At 36.5% G+C, this 13,929-nt stretch overlaps 1 protein-coding gene and 1 non-coding gene across 3 annotated transcripts in view; both read right to left on the reverse strand.

The window, feature by feature from the left end:
* Positions 1-13,929, reverse strand: part of GTF2A1 (general transcription factor IIA subunit 1) — a 44,475-nt gene that overhangs the window by 18,683 nt on the left and 11,863 nt on the right. For both annotated transcript variants that reach the window (XM_023255911.2, XM_045060336.1), the window contains exons 3-6: positions 10,720-10,924; positions 8,880-8,944; positions 4,612-4,687; positions 3,093-3,226 (exon numbers count right to left, since the gene is read on the reverse strand). In XM_023255911.2, the coding sequence (XP_023111679.1) occupies positions 3,093-3,226; positions 4,612-4,687; positions 8,880-8,944; positions 10,720-10,924 (480 nt within the window). The remainder of the gene's footprint in view (positions 1-3,092; positions 3,227-4,611; positions 4,688-8,879; positions 8,945-10,719; positions 10,925-13,929) is intronic.
* LOC111561232 lies at positions 9,515-9,657 on the reverse strand. Its single transcript, XR_002743586.1, has one exon. It is a non-coding gene; the product is annotated as a small nucleolar RNA SNORA79 (small nucleolar RNA).

Below are 13,929 nucleotides of genomic sequence, written 5' to 3' on the forward strand. Positions count from 1 at the left end.
ACCCATATTAGAAACTAGTCAGAGGACCAAGCAGCTCAGTTTCATGTGGTACACAGACAGACCTAAAAGCTGAAGAGTCACCAAAAATGACCGTATCTCACACCGTTAAAACTACCAAGGCATAAAAGGAATGTTTAACTAGTATACTGATCCACTTCCATTTTACCATTCAAATTTCTGAAGGAAAAAAGATTTTCTGAAAATAACTGTTTCATTTACTGAGCACTTGCTATGTATATGTACGTGGCAGATTCTGGACTAAGAGTTACATATAAGTTTATTTATTTGATGTATAGATAGGTATAGTAACTCACCAACCTGCCAGTCACTAAAAGGCAAAATCTTAAGCTAGACTTTCTGACTTTGCTCTAATTATTATCTTACACTGCCTCCCTGTGGAGAACACCGCACTGGAAATGTGAAGTCTTAGGTCCTAGTTTTGTCTAAGATCCCAGATAGAGATGTAGCAGAGGCATGTCACTTAACCTCCCTTGGCTTTTGTCACTTCACTGTTACTAGGATCAATGGTTCTCAACCCTGGCTGCAAATTACAACCACCTGGTAACTTAAAAAATACTGGTACTTGGGCCCCAGTCCTATTATTCTGATTTCACTGGTGTGAGCAGAAATGTAATCATTTAAAGCTCCCCAGCTGATTCTAACCATGCAACCACACCAGATCGGACAATTTCTCAAGTTCCTTTCAGCATCTGGAATTCTAAGGTAAACCACAACTCAAAAAGAACATATCAACAAATATTAATTATATCTTTTATAATAAACATATTTATAATTATACTTCTTAATAAATAAAAAGCAGAGACTTCCTAGTGATAAATAAAAACAATAAATGGCAATTATTTGCCTTTAGTTTCAAGGAATGCAAAATAAAACAATATTTCTCTTAAGAAGTTTACAGATTGGGGCGCCTGGGTGGCGCAGTCGGTTAAGTGTCCGACTTCAGCCAGGTCACGATCTCGCGGTCTGTGGGTTCAAGCCCCGCGTCGGGCTCTAGGCTGATGGCTCAGAGCCTGGAGCCTGTTTCTGATTCTGTGTCTCCCTCTCTCTCTCTGCCCCTCCCCCGTTCATACTCTGTCTCTCTCTGTCCCAAAAATAAATAAAAAACGTTGAAAAAAAAAATTTAAAAGAAGTTTACAGATTAATGGTGCATAGGCAAAGCAATAAAACAACTCAAGAAGATAGAAGGCTTAAGGACATCTGGGTGGCTCAAGTTGGGTGAGCGTCCAACTCTTGGTTTCGGAGTTCAAGCCCTGGGCTTCATGCTGACAGTGCACAGCCTGCTTGGGATTCTCTCTCCCTCTCTCTCTGCCCCTCCCCTGCTTGCACGCTCTAATAAACAAACTTTAAAGAAAAAAAAAGACGGTGTAACAGAAGTATGATATGATGTTATGAAAACACGGGACAGAGTATTAAATTCAGCTTGAGGGACAAGGTATGGTCAGAGAAGCCTTCCTAATAGGTTAATACTTGAGTTCATTTGTGCTTGGAAGATTAGCCAGGTTTTTCCATTTGGTCAGTTGGTTGGTTTGCCGGGGGGGCAGCAGGAGTGGAGGGAGTTGCTGGAACGAAGGCCAAAGGACATTCTAAGTAGAAGAGTAATATCAAGTGAAACCCAAAAGTAATAGCAGGAGAAAATCTGGAAAGCTGTAAATCAGATGGATTAATGCTTCTCTGATCTTACCTCTATCTTCATACTATTATACAAACATTATGTATTTATGTGTCTCTTTTTTAAAGTACCTAAGTTCCTCAAGAAAATAACCATTTCTCTTTCCTCTTTGTCTTCATAGTATAAGAGTTTAACACCTGGCACACAAGTAGATACAAATATTTAACTTTGATCTAAACAGCAGCTGAAGCAGATAACTAGAAGCATGGCAAGAAATAAACCTGAAGAGAACAAAAAAACAAGATCCAAAAAAACCCAAAGATCCTGTGAACCATGCTGAGGAGTTTAGACTTTTTCCAATAGGCAAGGAGAAATCATTATTTTAAGGATTTTAGAAAAATAACTACAAATACAGAGTAACAGGTTAGGAGGGCACAAGACTACAGTCAGGGAAATCAATTAGGAGGATAACATATAGTATTAAAGTGTGTATATATATGTATATAGTGTGTGTAATTATATATCTATATATACACACATGTATATACACACACCTTCACATTTAAAAAAAAATTTTTTTTTTAACAATTATTTATTTTTGAGAGACAGAGAGAGACAGAGTACTACTGGGGGGAGGGGCGGGACACAGAATCCAAACCAGGCTCCAGGCTCTGAGCTGCTAGCACACAGCCTGATGCAGGGCTCAAACTCACAGACCACGAGATCATGACCTGAGCCGAAGGCGGCCGCTTAACCAACTGAGCCACTGAGGTGCCCCGCTCACATTTTACACATAGTATATAGCGTGTGTGTATATATATATATATAGTACTGAGAGGATAATTGTATTTTAAGTGAGAAATTAAGAAAGCATGAACTAAGGAAATGATAAGAGAGTCTGAGAAAAGAAAACTAGTTTCAAACATATTAAGGAACTGCAAACATGTTAAAACTGCAGTCTGAAAAAAAAAAGCTATTAAGAATTGGTAGGAATTTGTGATACGTTGCATATTAAAGGTAAAGGAGGGGGAGGATCCCACACCCCACTCCCAGAAAATGTATAAGCTTCATAAGATTCATGCCTGCTCTGTTCACTCTTAAATCTCTAGTCCCTTGCAAAGACTCTGATACACAGCCACACAGTAAATATTTGTTGAATGAATACCAGATAACTTGGGAGGCTTAGGAAGCTGGAAAGTGGTGCCACTGACTGAAAAACATGTTCGGAGGGATGATGAAAGATAAGCAAGGATAATGACAACTTAGTCTTAAACATATTGAATGTAAGTTAAGCTGTGACGTATACAGGAGTAATTTAGAATGACAGGATGTATAGTATTAGAGAATAGTCTAAACATTCGTATAGACAAAGCCATGAGAAAGAGAAAGGGAACCACCCAGAGAATTCAAACAGAAGAAGAAAAAAGAACCCCACTGTGATCATAACTTATGACTCTATTACCTGTTGTATAACAGGGGCTTGTACTCCACCAGGCTGCATTTGTGGTATAACTTGTTGTTGTAGAACCACTGACTGCTGAGGCTGGAAGATATACTGGGCACCATTGGCTGCTCTGACTACTTGAAGAAGCTGGCCTAAAGCAAAACATATATATTACAAGTTACCATTTTAGCAGTAACCATCTCAAAATAAATGAATTCATGGTAAATGTCAAACCACCAAAATGCCCTATTAATTCTCAAATAAGAAGTCTAACGATTTTATTAAGCATTGTCACCCATACACAGTAAACTTACCTTCTTCACTTTTCTCCATGTTTTATAAATGTTTTAAAACGTTTTCTTTTCCTTACTTATCCTCATAAAACTCTTTTCCAATAAAGTTTTAACAACAGATTATGAGAATTGATTAGAAGTTTAAATTATCTTTACTAACATGTTAGGAGTCATGAAAGAGCAGTAAGCAAGATCAGATGTTTTCAGGGGCTCTTTGTTTTTAAAGCTTCAAGACATGAAAGCGTAACAGTTCATTAGTATCTTGAGCCAAAGCACCAGGGTACTTAGTTTCAAAATGCTTAAAAACAATCAAAGCTTGCTGAACCAATTATCATTGCCACATAATCCTAACTGTATGCATGGCTTATACACACAGAAGTGAATCCCTCTCTTTGTTGTTTTAGATGATGCAGAATCTTCAAATAATTAAAAAGCAACAATTACACGTTAAAAATATGTAGAAAGTTCTTTACAAATTTAGAATTTTATTGGCAAAATAATAAGAAATTATATAATTACGATTACAGAAAGAATACTTAAAAGCCACATAAATTCTTCCAACGTTAATATGCCAAAAATCCCAAGTAAATTTTGTCAGTTTATGCAGACATGCTATATAAAACAGAGTACTTAGTTTGATATCACAAATTTGTTCAAAGGAGTCAAGTTTAATTTATTTGGCAAGTTAAAGGTGTTTAATCTATGTAAGTATTAAATCTATGTACGTATTAATCTATGTAAAGGTGTAAAAATCTATGTATTTCTATATAATTATACTTCATTCAATAAATAGGATTCTTATTCACAGATCAAAAGCTCAAGTGCAATTTTCATCTTCCCTACTGCATCCTCAGCAATAATTATCATTTAATGTGCAGTAGTACTTGATCTTATTTTAATAACCTAATAAGCTAAATCACAAAAGAAACACTGATTTTTTTTTTTTCAACGTTTATTTATTTTTGGGACAGAGAGAGACAGAGCATGAACGGGGGAGGGGCAGAGAGAGAGGGAGACACAGAATTGGAAACAGGCTCCAGGCTCTGAGCCATCAGCCCAGAGCCTGACGCGGGGCTCGAACTCACAGACCGCGAGATCGTGACCTGGCTGAAGTCGGACGCTTAACCGACTGCGCCACCCAGGCGCCCCAACACTGATTTTTTTCAATGAGGCCAAAACAAAGACTAGATGGTACAATTTTCTGAGTTATACATATAAATAATGGTGCTGTTATTCCTAATTACCTGAATTTGTTAATATCTGTTGAACAGGAGTCACGCCTGCAGGGAGTGCCAAGGTAGCAGCTGTAGCAGCAGCGCTCTGGGGGGGGGGGGGGGGGGGGGGGGAAGCAAAGGAAAAAAATCAAAACCACATATGGGCACAAGAGTACCTCAGTTTAACTCTGGCACATTTTAATAGTATTTGGAAGTTTATTGTTTAGTGTATACTAATACTAAAAGTTCTAGTGAGACTAAATCCCATTTTATAAAATGATACAATAAAGACTACCTAGCCTAAATGCTTTGCGTAAGTACTTCCACTAAGTAGAGTAATATGAAGTGCCTGGGTGGCTCAGTCAGTTAAGTGTCTGACTTTGGCTCAGGTCATGATCTCATGGTTTGTGGGTTCAAGCCCCTCTTCACTGCCAGCACAGAGCCCACTTTGGATCCTCTGTCTCCCACTCTCTGCCCCTCCCCTGCTCACAGAGCGCACTCTCTCTCTCTCAAAAATAAACATTAAAAAAGAAAAGAAAGAAAATGTGTTTCTTCTTGTCATTTAATAGGCCTAAGTAATTTCTACACCTAAAGCCTCAAATTCCCACCATGTCCCCAGAATACAGCTATAGCCCCACCAGGTTCTCTTCATGAAATGCAGGTTCTGCATTTCATTTATTTTAATAAATCTTGTCTGTATAGGCAAATGAAAGGTAATCTAAGTCTGAGGAGTAAGTTAACAGCCATTTACTACTGAGAAATATTATTTAGAAATACGAAGGGCCTAGAGGCACCTGGGTGGCCAGTCGCTTAGGCATCTGACTTCGGTCCTGGTCACGATCTCACAGTTTGTGGGTTAAGGCCCCATGCCGGGCTCTGTGCTGACAGCATGGAGCCTGCTTCGCATTCTCTGTCTCCCTCTCTCTGTCCTTCCCCCACTCGGTTTCTCTCTCTCAAACTAAACATTAAAAAAACATATTAAGGGCTTATAATTCATATTTTATAAGATTAATAGATCTCCCTATACTGGCAAAGTGACAACTCTAGTTTCTACACATCACACATGACCCAATGACCACCTACACACCTCTGCACGTTCAAGTTGCTACCAATAAATATTTCTGGAGTGACATACCATACACAAACCATCCTTTATTGATATCTACTGAAAATTTATTCTCGTATTATATGAAATAGCATTAGAATAATGCATTAGAGCAATTATTTCATAAAGAGAACTTGCAACACTGGTTTGATAGAAGATCCTGTTTTGTTTTTAATATTTTTGAAGTTTATTTATTTTGAGAGAGAAAGAGAGAGAGAGAGAGAGAGAGAGAGAGAGAGAGAGAGAAACTACAAGCAGGGAGGGCAGAGAGAGGGAAGATACGAAGAAAGCTCCACACTGTCAGCACAGAGCTGACAGATGGGAGGATTGAGCTGACTAACTAGGAGATCATGACCTGAGCCAAAACCAAGAGTCGAACACATACCCAACTGAGCCACCCTGGTACCCTGGTCTTGTTTTGTAATTTCTCTGAAATACCTTTCTACCTAATATATTACCACTATCCTCCATTCTTACTGAATTACTTAACTTTTCAATGTGTTCATTTCCAAAGCATGCATAACTATTAAAAAAATCAAAACTGGGGTGCCTGGCTGGCTCAGTCAGTACAGCATGTGACCCAAGAATTCAAGCCTCATGGTGGGTGTGGAGATTGCTTAAAAATAAAATCCTTTTTAAAAAAAAAAATTAGAACTTTTAGAAAAAAATTTTTTTTAAGTTTATTTATTCTGGGAGAGACAGAGACAGCATAAGTGGGCGAGGAGCAGAGAGAGACAGAGACAGAGAATCCCAAGCAGACTCTGCACTGTCATCATGGAGCCTGACATGGGGCTCGAACTCACAAAACAGTGAGATCAGGACCTAAGCCAAACGAAGAGTCAGATGCGTAACCAACTGAGCCACCCAGGTACCCCAAAACTGTTTTTAATGGCTATCTTCTAATCAGGAATAATAATGCAAACAAACAAAACCCAAAAACCTTTTATTGGTAAGGAGCCCACAGTGATTATGTTTCAGAACATATAAAATGTATGAGGCAAACACTGATTGACAACATCAAATAAAATACTAAAATACATATATATGCTAATGCATTTTATTGATTGACGTTTCTGACCCATGATCTGTTTAAATACATGCTTTTTGGAATCAAGGAGATGTAAAAAACAGGTAAGAGATGGGCTACTGATTTTGCCCCAGTCTCTTTAAACACAATTTTAATTCAAAATTCTCTCGCAAACACTTAAAATTCTTAGAAAATCTAAGTAAGATGGGCCTACTCCAAGTGATTCTACAAAACTTGGTTTTAAAATGACACAAGTTATTCCCTAGGAAACAGTCTCAATAGTACCAACTGCAATATATATCGTACAGTTAGACTCTTATTTTTAAGGGTGGAGGTTAAAAAAAAATAATTGGGGGTATTAGACCTGAAATGGAATTTTTGAATGATAAAAATTCTTGTGATTCCATAATAGACTGGAATTTTGTGATTTTCATGCAGAAAAAATTAATTCCAGCAACTTTAACTGGAAGTACAAATAGATATGCTTTTTTTTGTGAATTTAAAAACTGTAATTTCCACTATAGTGCAGAAATTTGCAATTCTGTCAAGTTATAAATTTATAAGGCTGGCATATTTTAAAAGGAATCATTTGTCTAGTAGGTGAGCCCTGTTTCCTATCTGGCTTATCAATCACAAATGAGTTTGAGGTTCACTACTCATCACTCACCAAACAGAAGTGATTTTTTTTTTTTTAATTTTGTTTTTTTCAACGTTTATTTATTTTTTGGGACAGAGAGAGACAGAGCATGAACGGGGGAGGGGCAGAGAGAGAGGGAGACACAGAATCGGAAACAGGCTCCAGGCCCCGAGCCATCAGCCCAGAGCCTGAAGCGGGGCTCGAACTCACAGACCGCGAGATCGTGACCTGGCTGAAGTCGGACGCTTAACTGACTGCGCCCCCCAGGCGCCCCAGAAGTGATTTTTTTTTAAATACTCCTTTTTCAGGGGCACCTGCGTGGCTCAGTCGGTTAAGCGTCCGACTTCAGCTCAGGTCATGATCTCATAGTTCGTGAGTTCAAGCCCCACCTCGGGCTCTGTGCTAACAGCTCAGAGTCTAGAGCCTGCTTCAGATTCTTGTCTCCCTCTCTCTCTCTCTGCCCCTCCCATGCTCATTCACTGTCTCTCTCTGTCTCAAAAATAAACATTAAAAAAAAAAAAAAATTAAAATACTCCTTTTTCATTAAAAAAAAAAAACTATCTGAAAAGAAATCTCATTGCTGGCGTTAGGCTAAGATTTTTTTTTTTTAAATGGTTCTTTAATCATTTAAATGACTCTTATGATTAAATGATAATCATTTAATGATTCTTTAATCATTAAATAAAAGATCTGGCTGAATTTAAGAATGAAATGTTAGAACTGAGACACCACTAGCAGTCTATATATTGTAAACAGAAGAAAAGTCATTTATAAGAAAGTGCTGGAGTAACTATTCTAATAAGACTTCATTTTAATGTTTTACTAAAAAAAAGCTTTAAGTTCATAGGTAAGGATTCTCTAAGGATCTGAAAAGGTTTTTTGAGTTTTAGTTATATGGTACTATTTTTGATGGGAAATACTGTATGCCCTAAACGAAATGTGAAAATTTAAGGACTTATGTTCAGTGAATATCCCTTAGAAATATCAAAAGACTAATACATAACTCAGCTGGTTAAAATGCACTTTAAAGTAGTAGCATACACGTCGTAATAAATCTTAAAAGGCTATGCTATGGTTAAATCAGAGCAAAACTTTTTAAAAGTTTGATCTTAAAAAGTTATCTTGAACTATGCAAATAGTTCATTTTCATTTTTAGAGCTTATAATTCTCAGCATTCCTGACCTCTTGCAATTAATGGATCTTCTGAAACAGAACTATAATTGGCACAGTATGTCTGGTAGGTCTCAAAACCTATTTTCAAAAATAGCATGGAATAAAACAGCTCTCACAAAGCACCATTCTTTTGGTATTTTCAACAGAAAACTGTATAATTTTATGAACCTCAATGTCTAAGTATCAAGCTAAACTTTAGATTTGCTGCTAAATCCAATATTTAGGAAACTAAATAAAACAGCCATTTTGCTCAAGTTTTGAATAAACTTCAGACTGTTAATACACAACATACCCAGGCATAATCACAATTTTGAGTTAAAGTAGAGCCAAGCAAAGTGCTACATTTTGAGTCTCACCATGTTTGATGCATTCATATGTTGTATCAGCTTAGAATCAGGAACTATAACTTGTGGTGCAGCAGCTAGTAAAAAGAAAAAAAAAAAAGACACATGCAAACAAGGAACCATGAGGTTGTTTCACAATCCTAAGAATGCTATACAATGCTGAAAAAGTTTTTCACCTTTTCTGCATTCAAATGCATTCACCCATTTGATATCTCAGAATGTTATAAATATCTATAAATAACAGCTGTGACATACCCATCTTATACTAGAAAACATCAATGAAAAAAAAGAATTAAGTAACAATACATAAGGACACAAGAGAATTTGGGAACATGGAGTAGTGAGACACCTAATATTTATACGTATACAGTTCTGTGCATTCTTAAACTGGAAATCATCAAACACAATTTAATCCTGTCTTGGTAACTCAGCATGAACTATTTTATCGATATAATGATGCTACTGTTGGAATGAATTATTAACCCCTTAAGAATGAGCTAAAAAAAAAAAAAACTCTAGTTTTTTTTAAACCTACAGAGCCCTTTTGTACCATTTGACAGTTGCCAGAATCTTAAGTTACTTCCAACAATGTTTTTAAAAATATAAATCAGAAATAATGGCAATATTACAGAAGTATAAAAGGAATTAAGTGTTTGATTCCGCAAATTTCAGAGAATAAATGATAATCCCATTATCCTAATATTCTCTGAGTGAAGAAAATCAAATTTTAATTTATGATGACCTAAAATCCTAGTGCCAGACCTGAAGGCAATAGGAGGAACAGTCATCAAAACAGATTAAAAGGAATAAAAACAAAAAACAAAAAAAGATTAAAAGGATAAAATTATTTGATGCAGATACAGAATAAAATCAAATATTAAAACTCATATTTGGCATAACAGTAAAATAACCCAAATAGACATTTCTACTGTACATCATTTACCATATATCACTATCAATTTTAAGTCTTAAGTATATTCTCAGATACTCTCAAATGAGGCATATGGGTAACTAAACTGTTACTTTGAAATAAAATTTTTCATATACCTTCGTTCTCCTTTTCAATAACAAGATTTATAAAACTCAAATGCTCGGAAGTTTCATAACTGAACACATTTGTCACGACAGAAATTACTTGTTATATGCAACAGGCCAAGCTTCTTAGCCTTTTCAGGGCCCAAATTTTCCTGAGTATTGAAATGTTCGAAGAGCTACTTCCCAAAGCTTTTGTAAAGCTTCAGTGACACAAAATCTATGAAATTACTTGCACAGTACAAAGCACTATGGACACAATCTATAAATACTTGGTTTTTCTTACCTTGAAACCAAGTAATATAAATTAAGGTATGTTATATATACACTCTTCGCTTAAAAGAAATCTAATTCAGTCAATTTACACTTACTAAATTACTAGGAAATTGAAATTTCCGATTGCCATCATTACAAAAATTCTCCAATGTTTCAGATATATTTATAAAAACTAAACTTAAATAGGTCTTTGGAGGAATAAATCAATTTCATTACGAAAGTAGATGATTTTCCCAATTAAAATAATGAAACCCTTAAATAAACCTTTATAGATTTGACTTATTGTAGGAAATCCAGCATTATGTAGACTTCTCAAAAGTATTAATACACTTACCTGAATATCATCTTAGGCTCTCAATTAGTTAACCAGTTGTTTATCATTACTACAAAAATAAAATCCACTTTTTATATAAAATCTGTCGGCAAATATATATATATACCAATCCCTCGGCCAATAGAAAGGAAAAACCTAGAGTATTTCTCTTCTTTGAAAATGACAAATTTCAATTCCAAGTTGTAAGTAGAAAAATATACCCAGCCTCACCTTGCTGTGAGGCAGGAATAAGGACCTGCTGGGTCTGCGCTTGCTGAGGTACCGTCTGCTGTGGTTGAGTTTGCTGATGGTGGTGGTGGTGGTGATGCTGCTGTTGCTGAGGTTGATGTTGTTGTTGAACTTGCAGTAAAAGCTGTTGCTCTTCTGAATGAAATCCATCGACTGCCCTAGACTGCATTAGTTTATTCTCCCACAACTAAGGTAAAGAAAAGAACATTCTAAGTGAACATCAAGGAAGATAAATCCAGACATAGACAAAACATATTTTATTAGTCTGTTCATAAAATTCTTCCATTTTCAAAACTGATACAACCACAAAATAAACCAACCCCTAATTCTTATCCAAGTGTATGCAATAACCAAAACTAATTTTTAAAGTATCAAATTTCAGGGGGGGTCTGGGTGGCTCAGTCAGTTGAGCATCTGACTCTTGGCTTAAGACATGATCTCACGGATTGGTCTACACTCTCAGAACAGAGCCTGCTTAGGATTTGCTCTCTCTCTCTGTCCCTCCCATGCCCATATGCTCTCTCAAAATAAACAAAAAAACATTAAAGAAAGTATCAAATTTCATTTTTTGCTATCTTAGAGTACTGGAGAATTTTCTTTTTATATCTTCAAACTTTCTACAGTAATTCCTTAGTAATTCCACTCAGTTTCACAGAAGCAAGTTTTTAATAATCAAAGATTATCCTTTTGTAACACCAAATCAATTACTATTTTTATGGAAATCTTTCTTTAATGAAATATCTTTTAAATTATATATGCAAAACATAAATTCATCTTCTCTTGATCTGAACAACGAGAAACATTATACAGGCAATCCTCAAGTTAGAAAAGGGTAACTTTCCATCTGTCCAATCCTACACAAGGATAAAGCAGCAGCAATGCCTAAGGCTTTTAGAGGCACTCTCAACCCTCTACACCTTTTGAAATTCCCCTCTGTCTTCCATCATGACAAGAAATGACAACCCTTTTCTGCTTTTCCCCTTCTCTTTTCTCATCACACCATAGGACAGCTTTTATGATGGGGGGGGGGGGAGATCAAGACATGGGCAAAAGGAACACAGAAAATAAAGTATTTATGACTATTTCATCCTTCTTCCTAACACATTTCCTCTCTACCAGACTGTGTTCAATCTAGAGAGCCTCAACCCTTATAAGAAACTGCCCAAGAAAGGAACAAACTGTTCTTTAAATATACAAATGAAATTTAATTCAGTCATTTTGTACACAAGCACCTACACATACTTTGTTTTCTCCCCTAAGATATGCTCTTGGAATATTGCCTAACTCACCTGAGGCTTCTATCAGATCCTTCAAGAAGCTCCCTTTACCAATACTCACAAAGATTTTTATAATCTCCTGACACTTCCAACTTCTGGAAATTCTATATTTGTAGCTACATGCTAATTACAATTCCAGCATAGCTCTAATGGCTTGCTGAAAAAGTAAATTAACAGTCAATTTCCCAAAGCAACCATTCCCCTAACAGGCTTAGTATTTAAACTTGCCTGAAGACTATTCTTACAGAGATAGTAACAATATCTATCTCCTGGTTTGCTGTGAAGACAAAATAACATATTCCTGTAAATTATCACAGTCTAGCATAAAGTCAGCACTAATAAATGTTATTTTCATTATTATGGTGGTGGTGGTTATTAATTGTGTAACAGAACATGACACCAGAAGTCAGAAACCCAGTTAGTCCTAGTCTGGCCACTATTTAGCTTTGTGGACAAATTACATATCTTTCTTGGGCATTTTCCTCATCTAAAAAGAGAACAAGTTCAATTACTTCTAAACTCACTTTCAGCTAAGAAATCTAAGTCTCTGAAAAATCTCAGATTGAAAACAGCTAGAGATCTTTCTAGGGTAACAAAGAATGACTTTCTGGGAGCCCAAGTTGCATCTGGTTCATCTCCATGAAGTAGGCATCTAGCATAGCACGCAGAGCAAAATGGACACCTACACGTTGAATAAAACACATTCCAACTAACATATAGTAAGGCTTCCAAACAGTCTGCACTCACCCAAACCTTCTATACTTTTGTCTGTTCTAAAACAAAACTGGAGCACCTGGGTGGCTCAGTTGGTTAAGCATTCGACTTCAGCATAGGTCATGATCTCACAGTCCGTAAGTTCAAGCCCCATGTCAGGTTCTGTGCTGACAGCTCAGAGCCTGGAGCCTGCTTCAGATTCTGTGTCTCCCTTTTTCTCTGCCCCTCCCCTCCCTCTCAAAATAAACATTAAAAAAAAAAAAAAAAAGAAAAAAAAAAGAGTCTAAAACAAAACAAAACCTGGTCTCTGGTGAGCCAAAAATCACGGTAAAAAAAGTACTATTAATTAATGCTTTAAGAAACAGTTGTGTTTAGTCCATGTTTTTATTAAATTGAAAGCTTCAGTTTTATCACCTCCAACTGATCTACCCACTGCAATCTGATCCATCACATTACTTCAATGAAACTTCCATGGTAATGGCAAATATTAGTAATTATGTATCATGTGCTAAGTGCTGGGTACTACTCACCTAGTAGTACTCAGGTACTAGGTGAGTCCTCTGAAGTCAACGGCCTATGGGTCAGAATCCACCCAACACCTCATCACTATCGTCACTATCCTTTCCAGAGGATTGTTTACTGTTATGGGCCTGCTTCAAGTCCTCTCCTCCCATTACTGTAAACTGTAATGACTAAGTCCTCTGAGCTCCCCTCATCAAGTCATAAATTCTGCAAATAATTACTGAGATCTCCTATCTACTAGACACTAGTAGAGGCATTGAGAACAGACAGTGAACAAACCTGATAAATATCCTTCTCCTCACAGAGACTACATTCTAGTGAAAACTTGTTCTTCCAATCTATCGTCTATTACAATAATCAGTGGTCCTCAAAATGTGGTCCCAGGACAAACAGCATCAGCATCACCTGAGAAACTGTTAGACATACCAATTCTCAGGCCCCACCCCAGACCTACTGAATCAGCAACTCTTGGGATAGAGCCAAAAATCTGTTTTAATAGTCTGTCCAGGTCACTTTAATGCATGCTATTAAAGTCTAAACTAATGCATTTCAAACTGCATACTGCAGCCCTTTAGTTTAAAGGGCTGTTAAAATTTAATTTTTTTTTTTTTTTTTTGTAAATATAACTGAATTAAAAAGCAAATGTCAGACTACCTCTCTATCAAGTTACTCGCTGGAG

This window comes from Felis catus, chromosome B3 (assembly GCF_018350175.1).
Source record: "Felis catus isolate Fca126 chromosome B3, F.catus_Fca126_mat1.0, whole genome shotgun sequence".
Classification (NCBI taxonomy): Eukaryota; Metazoa; Chordata; class Mammalia; order Carnivora; family Felidae; genus Felis; species Felis catus.